Source organism: Haliotis rubra, unplaced genomic scaffold (assembly GCF_003918875.1).
Source record: "Haliotis rubra isolate DU_JTF1 unplaced genomic scaffold, ASM391887v1 Scf785, whole genome shotgun sequence".
Classification (NCBI taxonomy): Eukaryota; Metazoa; Mollusca; class Gastropoda; order Lepetellida; family Haliotidae; genus Haliotis; species Haliotis rubra.
This window is the reverse complement of record NW_025767507.1, coordinates 119,948-138,565: the sequence shown is the minus strand read 5'-3', so window position 1 is coordinate 138,565 and position 18,618 is coordinate 119,948. Positions and strand designations below refer to the sequence as shown.

The 18,618-nt window shown below is 41.7% G+C and overlaps 1 protein-coding gene across 1 annotated transcript; it reads right to left on the bottom strand.

The window, feature by feature from the left end:
- Positions 1-13,208: 13,208 nt before the first annotated feature.
- On the bottom strand, positions 13,209-14,549 carry LOC124261029. The gene is made up of 2 exons (XM_046695350.1): positions 13,870-14,549; positions 13,209-13,760 (listed from the first exon to the last, which is right to left on the bottom strand). The coding sequence occupies exons 1-2, from the start codon at positions 14,374-14,376 to the stop codon at positions 13,674-13,676; spliced, it is 594 nt and encodes a 197-aa protein (XP_046551306.1). The 5' UTR covers positions 14,377-14,549; the 3' UTR covers positions 13,209-13,673.
- Positions 14,550-18,618: the final 4,069 nt, after the last annotated feature.

Below are 18,618 nucleotides of genomic sequence, written 5' to 3'. Positions count from 1 at the left end.
TGGGACTGAATTTTTACCCAATATAACTTTTCCTCTCCTGCACAAACTACACAATCCACTTAAGTTTTGACAAAAAATAACAAGTATGTTATATACCAAGGTGACATTTACACATCAAGTAAGCTTTAATTATGTATAATCAGGAAAAACCGAATGTCAAACATTCAGACTTTTCCCCAACAATTCAGATTGATAATTGACAAAAACTGAAAAAGGCCACATTAATAAGATTTTTCAATAAATCTTTTATGATTTTGAGCTTATTGTATTGAATAAACACTTCTCCTTGCCGGATACTGATAATTACAGTTAAAATCTATTTGTTTTGTTTGGGAAGCAATTTTTACTGCATTTTAAAATTTTACTTTGTTTTAGTTTGACTGTAACTTTTCCTAAATCTTAGTTTCCAACCATTCACAATAAATAACGAATTTATAGGCCACATAACAATCAATTATTACTTTCACTGATGATCAGAATATATACATGTTTGATGATGCTAAACACGTAACGACATTGATGCATGTAATTTAGTTATGTACAGTTCCCACAAAAATGGGTATGTGTCATACATTATCGTGGATATTAGGTGCAAACTCATAAAGCAGAACTATTAATGAATATAGCTGTTTTAATACATGTTATTATCAACTCATGATGGCCTGGGGGTAGAACAAAGTTTTAAAATCACCTTTAGCTGGGATACAAATATTATAAACTATTTACTGACACTGTGAATATTCACATAATGTGTTTCTTGGTTTGTTGTCGCATTATTACATCCTTGCGTCCACATGGAGGTGAGTGGCTAAGATATAACAATACCACAGTTTGCAGCGGTGTTTCACCACTCGCTCACACACCACTCTCACTCACCAGTATCCGCTCACCCAAACAAAGAGCATCCACTCACTCAAACACCAGAATTTACCCCCACATGCGAAACTCCACTCTCCAGAATCCACTTACACACAGCATCAACGTACTTACCAGCATCAGCTCATTCACTCACTCTCCGGAATTAATTCACCCACGCACCAGAATCAACTCACCCACACCCTAGCATCAGCTCACTCACTCACACACAAAAATCAACTCACCAACACACTCCGCCTTCAGTTCACTCACTCACTCACACCGTGAACCAGCTTAGTGGTGTCATAATCCTGTAAACTAAGTATATTGTAGAATACAACTATGTATTTTTTTGTTGTTTGTTGCTTTCACACCAAATACGTACTGATTTCTGGTTAACTTATTGGAAATCGACAGTGATCAACTGGCCGAAGGTAGGTATACAGGTGAGTATAAAGGTTTGATTGCTGTAGCCTGTTTTTGCTTGGGTTCACTTGCTTATCGAGCTTGGTTGTAGTATTGCTCCACATGTCTTCGTGGGCCATCTTTGTTTTGTACCCAAGGATGGAAATTAGTGAGAATATTTATAGACGGGCAATTAAACTCTCCAGTTTTCCCCAATGCACTTCAAAGTAAAAGTAGATAGACGTTCATGATGTTGATCACTGTACTGTCTGGTCCAGACTCGATTATTTACAGACCGCCGTTATATAGCTGGAAAATTATATACTAGCCACATAAAGAAACTGTGCATTGTCAAAATATTATCCCAGTTGATAAGTACGATAACAATGTCAAAGGTACATATAAACTTTAATGGAGGGATCATGAGACCATAACAAGTCGGGAGAATTTCAATCGAAAAGTCAATCACAATGACGTCACGAGTCCACAAGCGGGACAGGGGTCAAACGACCATGTCACAAGCTCAATAGCGGGTATGTCCACCATCGGCATTGAGAACAGCAGTGGATCGACGACGCATAGAGCCTATCAAACGTGCAAGGAAGGCTTGTGGGATATCACGCCAGATTCTCTCAAGTTCTGTTGCAAGGTCAAGGACGTTATCTGGCGGATTAGGAAGACGGCGTAGACGTCGATCAATCTCGTCCCAAACATGCTCTATCGGGGAGAGATCCGGTGAATTTGCAGGCCAAGGCAGTAAGTCAACGTTGTGGTGTTGCAAGAAATCCATAGCAACCCTTGCCGTATGAGGGCGGTCATTGTCCTGTTGGAATGTTAACCCAGGGCCATGACGTTGCAGAAAAGGAATTGCCACAGGTCGAAGAATCTGATCCCTGTAGCCCACACCAGTTAAGTTGCCCTGAACAATCATCAAAGGAGTTCTTTGGTGTGCTGTTATTCCACCCCAAATCATCACGGCGCCACCACCACCAAACGATTCCTCTCCAAGACACAGGCATGTGCATAACGTTCTCCCACGCGTCTATATGCACGTTGACGTCCATCACTATGGGAAATGTTAAACCTGGACTCATCTGTAAAAACAACATTTCTCCACCAAAACAAGGGTCTGCGGACATGATTTCGGCACCATATTCGGCGAGCTTGTCGATGACGTTGTGTCAGGATAGGCCGTATGGCGGGACGTCGTGGTCTGATCCCGTGATGACGTAAACGTTGTCGAACTGTGTTGGGGTGGATACGGCGAAGTCCTGGGATGGTTCGGCCAGTCATCACTGCAGTCTGAAACCTGTGGCGAAGATGGGTCACCCTTATCCATCTGTCCTGTCTTGGCGTTGTTACACGTGGCCGATCGATGACGTCATTTGTGGTCTGGTAGCGTCTCACCAGTCCAGAAATTGTGTTCCGGTGGCAGTGGAAATGTGCAGCCACTTGTCGTTGAGACATTCCCCCACGGACCATCCCAATGGCCTCATGACGTTGTGCAGACGTGAGCCTTGGCATGCTATGCGTTTCAATAGCCGTTTAATTTTTTTGAACGATCGCAAGGGCAGGGGTTGAGCTTTACAAAGTAACAGTATTGTGTGGCATTCATTTGCTCTGTTTCTCTTTCCCGGAATGCACGTGCAACAACGTATTGCACGTCTCAAGGACGAACCCACTGACGTCACGGAACGTGGCACGTGCATGCATGTTGGATACATGTCACTAATCTCTGAGTTTGAATCCTTATGTGTCTACACAGGTTTGATTAATTTAGATTTTAAAATTTTGTATGCACAGTTTCTTTATGTGCCTAGTATATATTATCATCGTATATTATAATCGAATAAAATCTGTGGTTTTGTATTTTATACATATCTGTATAAGTAATCATTTTAATCTCCGGCTTTAGTGATCCTTCAGACAACGACCTGTTTACATATAAAAGTTGTAATTAGTTTTCAGTCCAACTGCCTCTTGTCTCATTGTATGCTATACAGTTCCATGTCAAGTTTTGGTTCGAGGGAATTAAGGCTCTTTGGGTAGATTTATTTTTATAGCATGGTCTTTAGTACATTCCCGGTGCTTAAGGGCAAGCTTTTTCCCCTATCGCTATGAAGATATCACACAGCATCGACATTCAGAAAATACTCCACTGCAGAGTCCTGTATAATCTGGGGGCGTCCTTTATCACGTAATCTGTCTCACAGACCCTGAACCACATTATTTTCCCTACTGCCCTAAATAAAACAAGTCTAGATTTCCTCAGGTTCTCTGGTCTCCCTGGGGCTCCTTTTCAATGTAAATGGGCTTGTTTGTTACTACAATGTATTAAAATTATATATATTCAGAGACTAAGCGTTAGTCTATTTATCACGGAACACCGTCATTCTTTAGAGACAGTCCGGCAAGGGTCCACAGTACAACTTCCGGTGACAGAAGTGTCGTGGGGACACGAAGAATACAAACAGTGCAACCTTCTTCTGTCGATGAAATAAAAATCGAATACAATAATTACTAACAAAAAGTATGTTGAGCGGCGATGCCAAGTCGTCTACGATAAGTCAAGTCAAGCAGGCAGGCGCAGTCGGTGAATCCAGACTAACAGCAACAACACAACACCCAAGTAAATAAACGACGATGTTATTAAACAGACACAGAATAATGTGCCACTGACTGTCGTCCGTATTTTATATCAGGCACTGTAATCACATGTGAGGTGCCACAGGGATCAGTCCTTGGTCCAGTCCTGTTTGTGTTGTATACCGGATATGTCGGAAGGATTACTACAGACCACACAGTTTCTCACACCATGCCTACGCTGATGACACCCAGCTCCTGAAAGCATTTCATCGGTCAGATCTCTCCACGTCTCTACAGTGCATCGCTGAATGTACGCAGGACATCAAGTGCTGGATGACAGGAAACATACTTAAACTTAATGACACAAAAACAGAAGCAGTTCTCATTGGTACAAAGCAACAACTTAGCAAGGTCAAAACCGACTTCCTTACAGTCGCAGACTCTGACGTCAGATTCTCTGATGTTGTTAAGGATTTGGGTGTCCACATCGACTCTTCCTTGACTCTGGATGCTCATGTTAACCGTCTGAGCAGGACCTGCTACTTTCACCTAAGATCCATTGGTAACCTTCGGCAATACCTGACAACTGCTGCAACTCAAGCCCTTGTTCGAGCTCTTGTTACATCTAGGCTTGACTACTGTAACAGCATCCTTTCAGGCCTCAGTTCTAAACTCCTTGATAAGCTTCAGAAGATCCAAAACACTTCCGCCCGCATCATCAGCAAGACTTCAAAACGTTCCCATATAACACCAGTGTTGAAAGAACTGCATTGGCTACCAGTTAGGGCCAGAATTGACTTTAAGATCCTCTGTCTGACATACAAGTGCCTCCATGGTTTGGCTCCCTCCTACTTGTCATCCCATCCTACAAACTGAAATCCTTTGGACACCGATCGTTCTCTTACTCTGCACCTGTGCTTTGGAACTCTCTCCGATGTGCCATTAAAAGCTCTGACACAATTGACATTTTCAAGACCAGACTTAAAACCCACCTTTTCTCAGTATATTATGTATAACTTCATCTGTAAATACTCCAGTGTAAATATTTTGTAGCGCTTTGAGCATGCCTTAGGGTGTGGAAGGGGCGCATTATAAATATGCATTTATTATTGTTATTATTATCTATTCTGTATCGGATGAACTGACGACAACGTTGTTATTGTGACCCTTGGCAGGTTCAAGATCGTGAGTCTGTACTGTTTCCAATGACATATAACATAAACAATATTTCTAAAACTTTGTTCACATTCCCCATGTAATACAAGTATGACTCAGTATCAAACTGATGATGAGTCAGACTAGGCCATTAGACTGGAACACCGCCGCGTGAACTGCCAGGCCTGGGACCACAACGTGGTGGAGCATAGATAATGGACGGATAGATAACACATTCCAGTAAATCAGAAAAAGATGTTGAACATATTTCTGTTCCGGGTTCACTAGATTCTGGAGCAACGGTAGTTCAGTCGTGTGTCTTGGTAGCTGTTTCTGTTACCTTCAATCGTTCACCTTGCTTCTGGGCATAGATTCATGTCCTAGGTGTCAATAAAGTCACTGAGTATATCTCGGAATCTATTTAATGTAACAGCCCTTCTAATATACCCATACAAGCCTAGACTGCATGTCGGGCGAGGGGGTCCGGCAACATATGAGTGAGTGAGTATGGGTCTAAGCCACTTTTAGCAATGCTCCAGCACGATCACACCAAAAATGAGCACACACATGGTACCTTCCTGAGGAATCGAACCCGGCCTTCGGCGTGAAGAGCGAATGCTTTCACCGCTAGAATACCTCCGATTTCCTTGGAGACGACGTACGCATTTGTCCAAGGGTCCCCATGGAATCTATGGCGGGCATACATGTATAATTCCCCTGCATTCATTTCACTTGTAGTTATTTTGTAGTGTCATTATCTGTTACATCAATAAGAGTAAGGAGTTGTCGATGAGTTGCTTTCAGTTAAAACATTCTGATTATCATTTCCAAATATTGTTATGAGGTAAAAATGCATCCCTAAAACCATGAGAGAATTAAATCAGATTCCGTATTTAGATTTGCCGTTTTGCTCATGAATCCGTTTGCTCATTACGGTTAAGTCCGTGTAGCCGTAGGCTGTGGAAAGAGAGACAGAACACATTCGTCGTGAAATACATAACAGATTAATCTTACATTGAAACAAGAACAAAGCACTTAAAGAGGTGAGTGACCGAACGGTGCTGTTTCAATATTCATGGGACACAATATTCATGAGGGCAAGGTCGGATGTAGGATTAATGAATCAAAACGATGAGTTGAAACATGAGATCAAGATCTGGTCAGGCTCGAACCATATAAAAGACAGGTTTGGCGCGGGTAGAGTGGTGCGCGGCTCAACATTCTCGGAAGCCTGTCCACGCCACTCAGTTGCCCTGTGTGTTACGAACCTGCCCTGTCTGTTGTTGAAGTTGTTGTTAGAGAGATGGACTGAGACAAAATAAAAACTATGTGAGGATAAACTTGGTGTTGCGTTTATCTTTGAATGTATGTGTGCCAGTACATGAATATTATTTGGTTAGTTAGGAGTCACGGTCGTCTGACCCCTCACTCCTTGACTTAGCATCCTGCAACGGACCAAGCGAGTGGCTTAATTGTTTACTTAAATTGTCGTAACTGGCGATTGGGCTTCAGTAAACCCTACCATAGTTACCTACCTAATGTGGTAGCGTTTACTGAAGCCCAATCGTCAGTTACGACAATTTAAGTAAACATTTAACCCACGCACACCTCTGTGGATTACTTTCACCACAACAGGCCGTCGGGGAATCGTGATTACAGCCGCGGAAATTATCCTACTGTATCATCATACACAGGGATATTTAGCACTAATAATGCACAGTAAGGATCGTCCAACCAACTTTGGCGATCAAAGGCTGAAAACAAACGCGCAGGTTCACTCTCGTGTTTCTCTCTTCTCCTACCTGGGTTCATGCCATCTGTTGACAGTCTACTGTTTTTGTTTACATCTCTACTTGTGTGCAGCAATTAAACAACAACCTGATTCATGTCACGCCATGATGTGTATTCCTATATCAGCCTCGTCATTTTTACACACCCCATACTGCATGTATATCAAACTGGATGCAGAGTTATATTTTTTGTTTTTATAGGATCTGAAAAAGCGGGAACCGTGACACTGATCCACCTGGAAAACGACGTTTAACAAATATCGAATTACCTATCTCATAGTGTAAATGTAACTGGATCGTCCAAACTGGGTTAAAAGACACTAGTAAGTGTTGTGTAAGATGTCATTATGCTTAAAACAGCATGTCTCAACTTTTCTGCCCCTATTTGAACGACATGCATATATATACACTCTTCAAAAAGAGAAACGCACAGGCGTTTTCAGCAGTTCATTTCGATATGTTTTGACAATAATTAAGACAATTCCTTTGTTTGAATCCCGTTAATCATGTCGTCGTTGTTGTGTATTGCCCGCAAACGCATCCCAAAATGTGTTTGTAAACATTTGTCATAAAAAATGAAAACGCTTCATGAAAAGTTTTCAGGTAATGCACGTGCAATGTGTCGGAAACATCAGTAGAGACATCGACTAACGTAGACGAAGATACAAAATGGCAAGATTGAATGCTACTGACCGAAATATCGCCATTGGACGTTTGGAATCTGCACGATATCTCGATTATGACATCAATATACCCGCTTCAAATCGACCAAAGATCTGCCCAGAAGTGGAAGAACACGAGTGACCACTCCTGCTCAGGACCGATTTGCTACAGCAACGGACACTGGAGGACAGGTGCCTAGTCTTCGAAGTATTTCCCACCAAACCATCAGAAATCGTCTGAAAGAAGTGGGAATTCGAGCATATTGGACCTGCCCTGACACGACTACACCGACAACGACGTGTCCAGTGGTGCAACAGGGAACTGGCGACACGTTTGGTTCAGCGATGAATCGCGTTTCCTCCTGCAAAGACGGGATGGGAGACAATGTGTCTATCGACGTCAACACAAATATTTTACGCCAAACTGTTCGACAGGTGGACAGTTTTGGTGAAGTCAGTAGCATATAAGTAATCAGTTCCGGACATCAAAGCATTCCTAAGGAGAACAATAGCATTCCTAAGGAGAACAATAGCATTCTAGGGGAGAACAATAGCATTTTTTAAGGAGTACTCCTACATACCAAAGGAGTTTTCAGGAGCACATTCCATAAATTCCAGGAGCTGTCCTTTGAACCTATTCCATGACATCTTTATATAAAGAGATTACTCATGCTGACTGGAATGTGTATTGAAATGTTATGACTAGGAACCAAGCAAGCAAATTTGAATAGGATATTGCTATTAAATTTGAAATGGGTGGAATGTTGCTTATGTCATAGCTGATTCTAACCGCTTTCAATAAGTGCTTGGTACCATAAGTAATATGTTCATTAAGTAGTACATCTTATTTGTTAACACTTGTAAGCTAGTCTGTCGTACAGGCCCTGAAGCAAATATATCCAAGAAAGCCCACGCAAGTCTAGAAAATGTGGCAAGTCTAGATTTCCTCAGCTTCTGAAATTGAAGAAAGTCTCAAGGCTACTTTTCATTATATTTTTTTTACTATGAACTTTTTTCAGTAAAATATGTTCATTTCAGAGACTAGTTGTTAGTGTAACTTGTAAGCATGCAACACTTCTAACGTTATATTCCAACCTAGAAATGCAGCAGTCTATTTCCTTTTATATGTAATATCAATGTTCAAACCTTGTACATATAGCTTCTTTGGAAATAACATATTGTTTAAATCAATTGGTTTGAAAAGAAGTACAAACATATGTAAATATGAATGGAAGGTTTAGCCTGGTGAGTCACGCAGATTGGAATGTCAGTTACTGAAATTGAAAATATTCACCCAAACGCAACCGTCCGCGTTAAAGTGGGATCGAAAGCTGGTCATCTCGCTCAAAGTTATGTTTTGGCGCTACACTCCAGCGGATCGCATTTTTTTCAATTTAAGATATACTACCCATCAAAAGCTTAAACTCACTAGTGAAAATTAAGTAAAAATAAAGGTTAATGGTACCTGCGGCAAAGATTAATTATTTACAAAACCCTGCAAGATATCATTACACAGCCAAATTACATGAATTCGATATGGGTCATGCTTCCACAAAACAAGGTCATTTCCGATTTCCGTAATTCTGCAACAAACATAACTCTCTGAGATTGGAATGTGTATTGAATTTCAACTGAGTTTTCTCTACTCCAGCAGGTAAAGGGTTAACAGAATGTATGAAATACAGCTCACCTTTTCTAACTCATTGTACATGTCTGCATATGAATATAATTCTGCAGTATACAAGCAGGTCAAAATTAAGACTATTCTCTGCAAGAAATGAAATATCAAATGCTCAATGGACGAGAAATATTACTTAAAAGTCAATCAATTCTAACAATTTGTACAAAGTTTCAATTACATACTTTCAACTGAACAACATAGGGTTTGCAAAAACACCGTTCCTGGTCTTGAATTGATAACACTAAATTTTTCACTTTGCTTTTAAGGATAGGTATAGTTTCACACAACTGCTTATCATTCAGCTGAATCACACGCCAGGAAGAGATGTGTGCGTTCACCTGTACCTGTGATATTTTTATATCAACATACAATTAAATCACGTATATCTTCAATGTTTTACCACTTTATTTTGAATGTTTAATGGTAGACGCTATTTAGAAAATGTCACGATTTATATCACACTATATCATGCCTTACAATTCCTTTGAATTTTCAGTACACATATTCTATTAAAAATGTCACGATCAAGATTTGCAAACCTTTTTTGTTTGCAGACAAATAAGAAAGTATACCATATGACCTCTTTACACTATTATCTGATTATTGCATTGTATTCAAACAGTTGTGCCACAAAATATTTTATTGATACTTCATCAACTACAACCTTTATATTAAATTGAGGTCAAATTTAGTTTCATGTGTTTTCTGTGGGAGGTTATTTAGTATGTATGTAACTCATTAATAGCTAAAGATATGCATGACGTAACAAGTCAGCCAAGTCATGGTTGGGTGTTTTGTTCTCATGCACTGATACATTCAGCCATCTCAGCCTTCATTAAAGCAAAACAATGGATAGTATAAAAACGTAGTAGCCATTTCCAAATAGGGAAGTGCTGACACAGAAAGGAATGTGTATTCACGTGACAAGCTCACTGTGTGGTCATTGTTGAGATGTTATTATAGATCATGAGCCACAACTGACTAGTGTGGGGGCTGCGACTTGGTGAGGTGAGGTGAAATTGGGTTTTACGTCGTGCTTGAGAATATTTCGCTCATATGACGACGTGCATGCACGTGTATGTGTATGTGCGGCTGCTTGTACTAGCCCAGACTTAAGCTGGTTTTATAGTGCTAGCCCACTGAGATACCATGCCGCAGTGAAGCATGAATACCCCACTCAGACACATTATACTAACTCCGAGCCGACCAGTCCTTGTTTTACCCATTAATGCCTAGCGCCAGGCAGGGACCAACAAGTACCATATTTTAATGTCTTTTTGGTATGACGCGGTCGGGGATCGAACCCGCGACCTTCCGCTCTCCGGGCGGACGCTCTAACCACTACACCACGGAGGCGGTCGGCTGCGACTTGACACTATTGAAAAGAGATGCCGTGTGTCAACAACCTGTTTGTGAGCTTTTTAGGTAGATAGCAGAATTCGATGAACAGCATTTTGCAAAAATATGAAATTATCTAAGCTGTAATCGTTTTGTGTTTTCTTCACACGAAACATTCGAGTGCAACAACACCACCTGGATGTATTGTAGGAATAGTTTCAGTGGTAAATACTTTAGGTTTTTCTGCTTATTTGGTCAAAGCTTCTTTAACTTGCTTTGTTGTTACCTCTCGGTAGTTATGTAAAGTGCATGAACACTCATACACACGCAATGTATGCATGACATCAAGGTTAGACGTGATGACAGATGCTAAAACACTAATCCTATATTAACTTAGACTCTTCATTCAGCCAAAACATGGCGTAGCAGACCTTTCCATATAAGGTTATGCTACTACTTGATCACCCGATCCAGAGCGGGGGCGGTCTTGTGAAAAGACAATTACACTGGTGTCAGCAATATATATATATATTCGGGGTTCGGGGGTTCGGGGGCGGTGGGGTAGCCTAGTGGTTAAAGCGTTGGCTCGTCACGCCGAAGACCTGGGTTCGAATCCCCACATGGGTACAATGTATGAAGCCCATTTCTGGTTTCCCCCGCCGTGATGTTGCTGGAATATTGCTAAAAGCGGCGTAAAACCAAACTCAGTCAGTCAGTAACAGCCTGTTCAAGATCATATTGTTTTGAACAATAGGATTGCTGAAATATATTTACAATGTGTATGACACCATAGAAACATGAATTAAAAACAACGAAACAAAAATTGTAACAGACTTTTTATTAACAACATAAGGTGTCAGTCTTCACAAGTGTAGGGTTCAAGGGATTTTCACAAGAAAAAAAGCAATCTTTTGGTTCAATGATTTTAAAGCTTGTATTGTGTTTTAGTCTTTACATGAAACATGAAACAACTCAGATACAGCAAGTATAAAACAGAGAAGACTATTGTTTAGCGGCATTTATGCCACAGAAAGATGTTTGTGTCCTGGGGGTCCCAACTTGGCTGCTCTCCTGATGTATAGGACCAAGTGTTTCTTCGATAGGGAGCTGTTGGTGTCATTTCGAGAAAACTGTTTTGTCTTCTCGGCAGGTTGTGTTTTTAATATCTGGATAAGTCCACGTCTGTTCCTTCCTTTATGTCGGCTTGATCCATGCATATGCATCTGCTTCTGATGTCTTTGTAAATTATCTTTTCGCGTAAATCTCTTGTCACAGTCTGGACAGGTGGTAGTAAGCTCGATAGTGATGTAACACAAGTGGGTGATTAGAGGGTCTGAAGCATTCTTTTATACCTTTGAGCCATGTTACGTTTCAAGGCAGCTTTAGTCCGTTTCATAATGATATTGGACACAGGTTGTATTTTCAGTGCAGTCTTCTTTTTGCCCTTCACAGTTGCCCCTCTTTTTTTCTTGTTAGATGTAACCTGTCTATTCAGCGATCCCATTGTTTTTCTTTGACGTGTTTTTGTTGACTTGCTCTTGCCAAACTTTGTAAACATGGGTGTAGGGCCAAATATATCCCCAGAAGCTCTCCTCATGTTGAAAAAGGACGTCTTATCCGTCAGCATGCAAGAGTGAAACGCCAGTCATTAGATACTTCAGTTTAGTATTTATTCTACTTTCTTACTATGCAGGACATTTTTGCAAATGATATTTGCATTTGTATATTTTTCTTATACCCAACAAAACATCATTTGATCTAAACTACTTTTTTTTCATTTTTTTCCCCCACATACATCAATAGCATCATTGACAACTGAAACAAGGTGTACAGTATTTGAAGTAGTGACAAATATATTGAGATACAAAAGTGTCATTCCATATAAAGTTCCTTACATCAAATTGATGAAGAAAGTGATGAAAACTCCAGTTGGTTTTACATTTACATAAGAGATAATACAAACAATAGAAGCCACATACATTTGAATCTACAGATTGTAACCGTTCACCATTGTGCAAGTAAGATTTAACATAAGACTTTAGATAACTATCATATACAGCATCAACTGGTTCTGCTAAACTATCAAACAGTTCTGCTCTAGTTCCTTTGAAATACATAGCCACCCAGTGGCGACCACTCTTTTGTCTGCTGTCTGTATTCACAATGACACCCACTCCTTTCTTCAACAGTGAAGGTGTGAGTGTGGGTAAAGTATCTTTAGCATACACTCCCAAGACATGTCTCTGTAAGACTGAATCACACTGTATGGCACATTGCAATTCTGAGGCTTTCATGTTGATGATTACTTGATATACACATTCCTTGCCGTATCAATTTCTATGATAGAGTTTCTTTCACTCATGATGACACAACTCAAAGTTTTGGTGAGAGCAGATTTGAATTCAATTTCAAGTCTCACATTTCCCGATTTCACCAGATTGAGATATTCAGTTCCTACTTCATCCTTTAAATCTATGTTTGACTGGTTTGCGTAAACTATAAGCATCTTGGTTGTTCACAAATCGTTTCACCTTCCTCAGCTTGATACTATGGTGACTCTTTTTCTTCAATTCATCACGCAGTTTGGAGGGTCCATAATAAGCGCCCGGATTGTGAGGGTCATAATAATACTTTTCTAATGCTTTTGCTGTTTCAACTCACTGCTTTTCTTTTGGGAACTCATGTTGTACTGAGGAGAATGTGACTTACTAAACAATATATATAACATAAAACACATATGGTTTGATTATTTATTCATTCCACCACTATCCCCTATTACAATTCACAAAAGTGTGTTACAGTACATAATGATCATCATCATGTTACAGAGCATGATTAAAACACCTCTGAATTTACACTGATAGGATATGTCCTTCAAAATCTTGAGATGACATGTCTTCCATCATCCCCTCTGGATCATATTCACACAAACAGTCAATAAGTTCATTACAACACACGTGACACTGGACTTGTCCACTATTGCAACTCACGTGACGCAGCATATTATTGTGACGACAAAAGCTACAATTTCGTTGAAGAGGAGGAAGTATCTCTTCTTCATATGGATCTTCCGCTGTTAAATCACCTGCGACATTCATCTCCATGTGTTGTTTCTCTTGCTGTTCAATGTCTTCCATGAGTTGAGTGTAATCCAACCACAAATCATTTTAGGTGGACTCTGTTGGAAGCCAGTCATTGAAGTTAGGTTCTGTAGGAGGTGTTATAGGTTCTATCAGGAGTGATGGAGATGGTTGCGGTGCAGTAAGTGAAATAGCGCTGACATCGCTCCTATCAATAAAGAAGACGAATATAAGATATAAATTGAGAAATAAAATTATTTCATTGTAAACAATTAGGTAGAACAAATATAATTTATCATCGTAATGATTACACTTACCTTGGTTTGATTGCTGGACTGGCTACCTCCTTTTTGGTCTTCCGCTTTTGTGTTCTTTTGCTCTTTTGCCACTGGTTGTCTCTCGTTCTCCTTCACTTTTCTAGTTTTCTTAGCCTTAGGAAGAGATGCGATGGGAGATTTTTGCTTTCTGTTCTCTGAATTCTCGTTGGCAGATGTGGCAGCAATTTTCATGTAGTCCAACAGCAAACTCAAGAGAGCAGGCGATACTGATGGCAGTTTCTCTTGTAAGGTCTTCATTCGCTCTGCCATCTCGGTGTACGTGGTTTTGTACAACTCACTTGTTCGCATCATTGTTTCATGCAAATGTACCTGAGTATTCACAATATCCTTCACTTCTTGAAACACACTAGTAAGTAACTGGTCTGTTGAGAAGCCTATACGTCTCATGTCCAACACCTTCTGAGCCATATTGATTGCGAGCAGAAATGCTTTTCCAAAACTCTTCTGGTCTATGATAGCAATGATAAATGATTTGAAATGTCTCATAGTGGAAGGTGCAACATGGGATTGTGTAGTGCTTGTGCTGTCTGATTGGATGTAGAGTAGTACACATGCTGTCTGATTGGTTGGTTAACAAGACACGATAAATGGAATGCCAAACAACACAAATATTTAAAAGATGTAGGTGGCCAACATTCCACCCATTTCAAATTTAATAGCAATGATTTCAATATATCAAATTTGCTTGGTTTCTTTTTTATAACATTTCAATACACATTCCCATCAGTATGAGTAATCTCGCTACATAAAGACGTCACTTAACTCTTTACCGGCTGGTATAGAACCATAGTGTAGGCTATCATTGTATACAATAGGGTTAAGGATTCAAAGGACAGCTCCTGGAATTTATGGAATGTGCTCCTGAAAACTCCTTTGGTATGTAGGAGTACTACTTGAAAAATGCTATTGTTCTCCCCTGGAATGCTATTGTTCTCCTAAGGAATGCTTTGATGTCCGGAACTGATTACTTATATGCTACTGAGGTCATGGTGTGGGGAGTCATGCCCTACACGGGTAGATCAGAGTTAGTGGTGGTTCAAGTCAATCTTACAGAGACAGATTCCAGTGTGTGCGAGTGGGCTGTTGTTGGTGTGTGGGCGAGTTGATTCTGGTATGTGAGTGAGTCGATTCTCGAGAGTGAGTGAGTTGAAGCTAGGGTGTGTTTGAGTTGATTCTGGTGTGTGATTTATTCTGATTATCGGTGTGTACATTGTACACCAGGGTATTGATTTTGAATGATGTTGGACATTTATTCCTCATTGCTGTTCCTGAGCTCTCAAGTTTTCTAGCAGGAAAAACCTGAGTATTCTCTACGGATCTGCATGAAAAGTGTTCAAGATGTCCCTAAGTTATCAAGAATTGTGTCTGTAAAATTGGGAGAAAAGTAACTTTTGGAAAATGTTGACTTTGACTGCAATATGTGTCTGGACTTTCAAAATATTTGAAACCAGTGTAGCCCTATATTGTTCTTCAATCAGTAGGGCAAGCGTCTTTTGCAGCCCAGAGGGTGCCTACCTGAGCTGGAGATAAGCCGACTGATTGACATCGGCAATCAGGTGAAGCAGAGACAATGGATCGACCCTGAGGTATATCAACTAATCAAACACATGGGTATCAGCTCAATAAAACCCACTGCCAGGGGAGGTGGGGTGGTCGACGAGAACAAAACAAATCAAGACACAATATGTTAAACTACTTGGATGTTTCATCAAGTTCAAAGTCAACTCATGGTTCAGAATTTTTGTGTGTGATATTTTCACGGGTATGGTTCTCAGCAGTGTAGAAGGGCATTCACCTTGAATGTTGTCCGTAGTGCTCATCTGATCGAGATGAATGCACAGTTCCCGGTATGGAACTAGGTCGGGTAATCCCATGCCTGTGACAGTGTCTGTCGGGGGTATTTCACTCGACGGCAACCCGAGTGTTCTCGCCAACGACCGGCTGAGTCTCAAGACGTTTCTTCCGTTGTTAGTTAACACGACCGAGCCGTTCAAGTCGTTAATTTTGAGTTCGATTGGGCTGGCTGGGCGCTCAGACGCAAACACGTTCCAGCATTGTGGGTAAAGGGACTGCTTATGACACGCAGAAACAGTTCGTGGTTAACGTTGAGGATGCTATTAATGCTCCAGTTGATCTACCGAGTGCCATCCAACGCTACCAAAACGTGTTGGAATACGCCCGGTCGAACGTCGACTACGTGTTTGGTGTGGGATTGTATATGGCTCTGAATGACATGCAACTGAGAAAAGTGGTGGGTTACAACAACAAAATCGTCATCACTACTGTCGATCAAAAGTTGGGTATCAACCCAGACATCAACGTCTTAACCATCACGCCTATGATGACCGGTGAAACTAGCATAGTGGCATCATCCCCGAAACCTAGGGTTGTTCGACCACAACCACCACAGCCCTTTTACCACGCGAAGTGGTTGAAAATAAAGAACACCTCGATAGTAAAACAGCGCTGGTGGTCGGTGGGATCGTGGTTGGACTGTGCCTCATTTGGTTAAAAATTCCTTAGCCAAGACGTACACCAGGCCCACCACGGCGATGATGGCTGCCCACAGGATTTGACCGAGCCACGTGACAGTTTTCGACAGCGTAATCAGCAACGACGAGACGATGCTACCCAAGATTCCCGGACGCGCTTTGGCGGCTTTACACACAAGTTTAGCCAGGGCTTCGCCGAGCAATTTGAGATGGTTTTTTATCCAGTCTCTGATGTCGCCACCTGGCGTTGGTGGTGGTGTTGGTATGCCACTGCCGCCTGTCAGCGATACGGACAGAGTCGATATGATGAAGCCCAATGCCGTAAGAACGCTGGCGATGGTGATCCCTTGCTCTCGGAACAAAATTCGGATCCTGTCGGCCAACATGGTGTCCTTGTTCAACACTCGATCGATGGTTTCCTGCACGCGGTTGATCTGTGATCGAAGGGCTTCCCGGTTGGAGGAAGCGGCTTCCAATCGGGTCCGTCTCTCATCTTCCAAATCTCGCAATCTTTTCTCGATGATGTTCTTCATGGCTTCGTCGTCCACAATCCTGAGTTTTCTTTTCTTGCGAGCGATGTGCTCGTTGATTTCATTCAGTTTACCCATGTTGTTCACGAGTTCTACACGCAAGTTTTTCAAGGCTTTGTCTAGACCCCAAAGTTCCTTAACAGGAAATTCGAAACCGGGCAAGGGTTCGTTCGCGTACGTGCGCAATATTGTTTCGATGCTGTCTGACGTTTTTTTGGCACGTTGGGGCACGTCTCCGGCATTGCTGAGTTCGGTCCTGACGTTTTGCAGATCACGAAATACTTTGGGGGGAAGTTGTTTGGGTCGTGCGCCACCGTAATCTCGCAGGTTTAATTCTTCGCGAACAAATTGAGCGACCAGCGTCGACAGAGCGAGCGGTTTTCTCGTGCTCGTGTTCATGAGATCGATCTTTGGATCAGGTATCAATCCAAGCATGCCCTTGTTATCGATAAACTGGAATAGTCTCTGTACGGCGGTTCGACGTCATTTTTATCGCATTTTTTTTAAATCGCCGGATTATCGTTGACGGTTTGTTTGAGGAGTTCGTCACTCAAGGAGTTGCTGGTAAACGAAGTGTCTTCAACGTAATCCCCATCATCAAACGCTACACCGCCCAAATCATCCATTATATTAATTATAATTTATGTATATAACAATGTCACAATACGGAAGAAAGTTAGATCCTTTCCGAAGATTAAGAGAAGCCTCTCGGCGCCAAAGCCATGCGTCAGTTGGTGACTATCACCAATAATCCGAGCAAGATAGATCAAAACCAGCAAGATAGTTCGATTCCCCAACCTGGGCGAGAATGACCTTATCGTTCCTGGCACGGTTCGACTGGCGTTTAACATCACATTGACTTCCCACAACGACAAACGTGAACTCGTGCGGAATATCGTCCGCGCCATCGTCAAGAAAACCACCATCAAAATCAGCGGCAGAGAGGTGTTGAGTATAGACGACAGCGATGTGCTTTTTTGTTATATAGATCTATGGAAGAGCAAGGGTGAACGTAATAATTATGTGTATCAAGGGATCAGTAAATCGACTCGGATGAACGTTGGGTACCTCTTCACGCAAGATCAGCTAAACAAAATCCCGGCGGATGAAAAAGCCATCGCCAAAGCGTATGGGAACTCGACTTCGAGCTGCTCACGGGACACGCGCACTAGGCGATCGGTTGGAATACGAACTCACGTTTGACGACTACAGCAAAGTCGTGCGTACGCCGAACGGTGATGCTGGTAGTTACACCATCGACAACATCTCCCTGGCTTTCGACATGGTAACGAGCCCGGAGCTGGCCCAACAGGTTTGAAACCAGTACTCGGGAAAGCTGTCCATCCTGTACGACCGAGTCCTGTGGCACCGGACAATCGTACGGGACAAGAGCCACACGCTGTGGAACATCAACTTGAACGTGCCGGCGCGATCGATCAAAGGCATCTTGATCGTTCCTGTGGAGGATTACGAACCGTTTCGAAGAGACAGCGAAAGGTTTTTCAACCCCGAAATCACGAAAGTGGAAGATTGGGGGATTACCTGACCACCAAGTACGCCCTGTGGCTGGACATGCGATCCACGGACGACGATCGGTTGCACAGCAGCAGCCGCCACGTCGACAACGGCGGCGAGGGGATAACCATCCAAATCACCAAAAAATCACAAGGCAAATTAAAATTATATATGTACGTTATTATGGACGC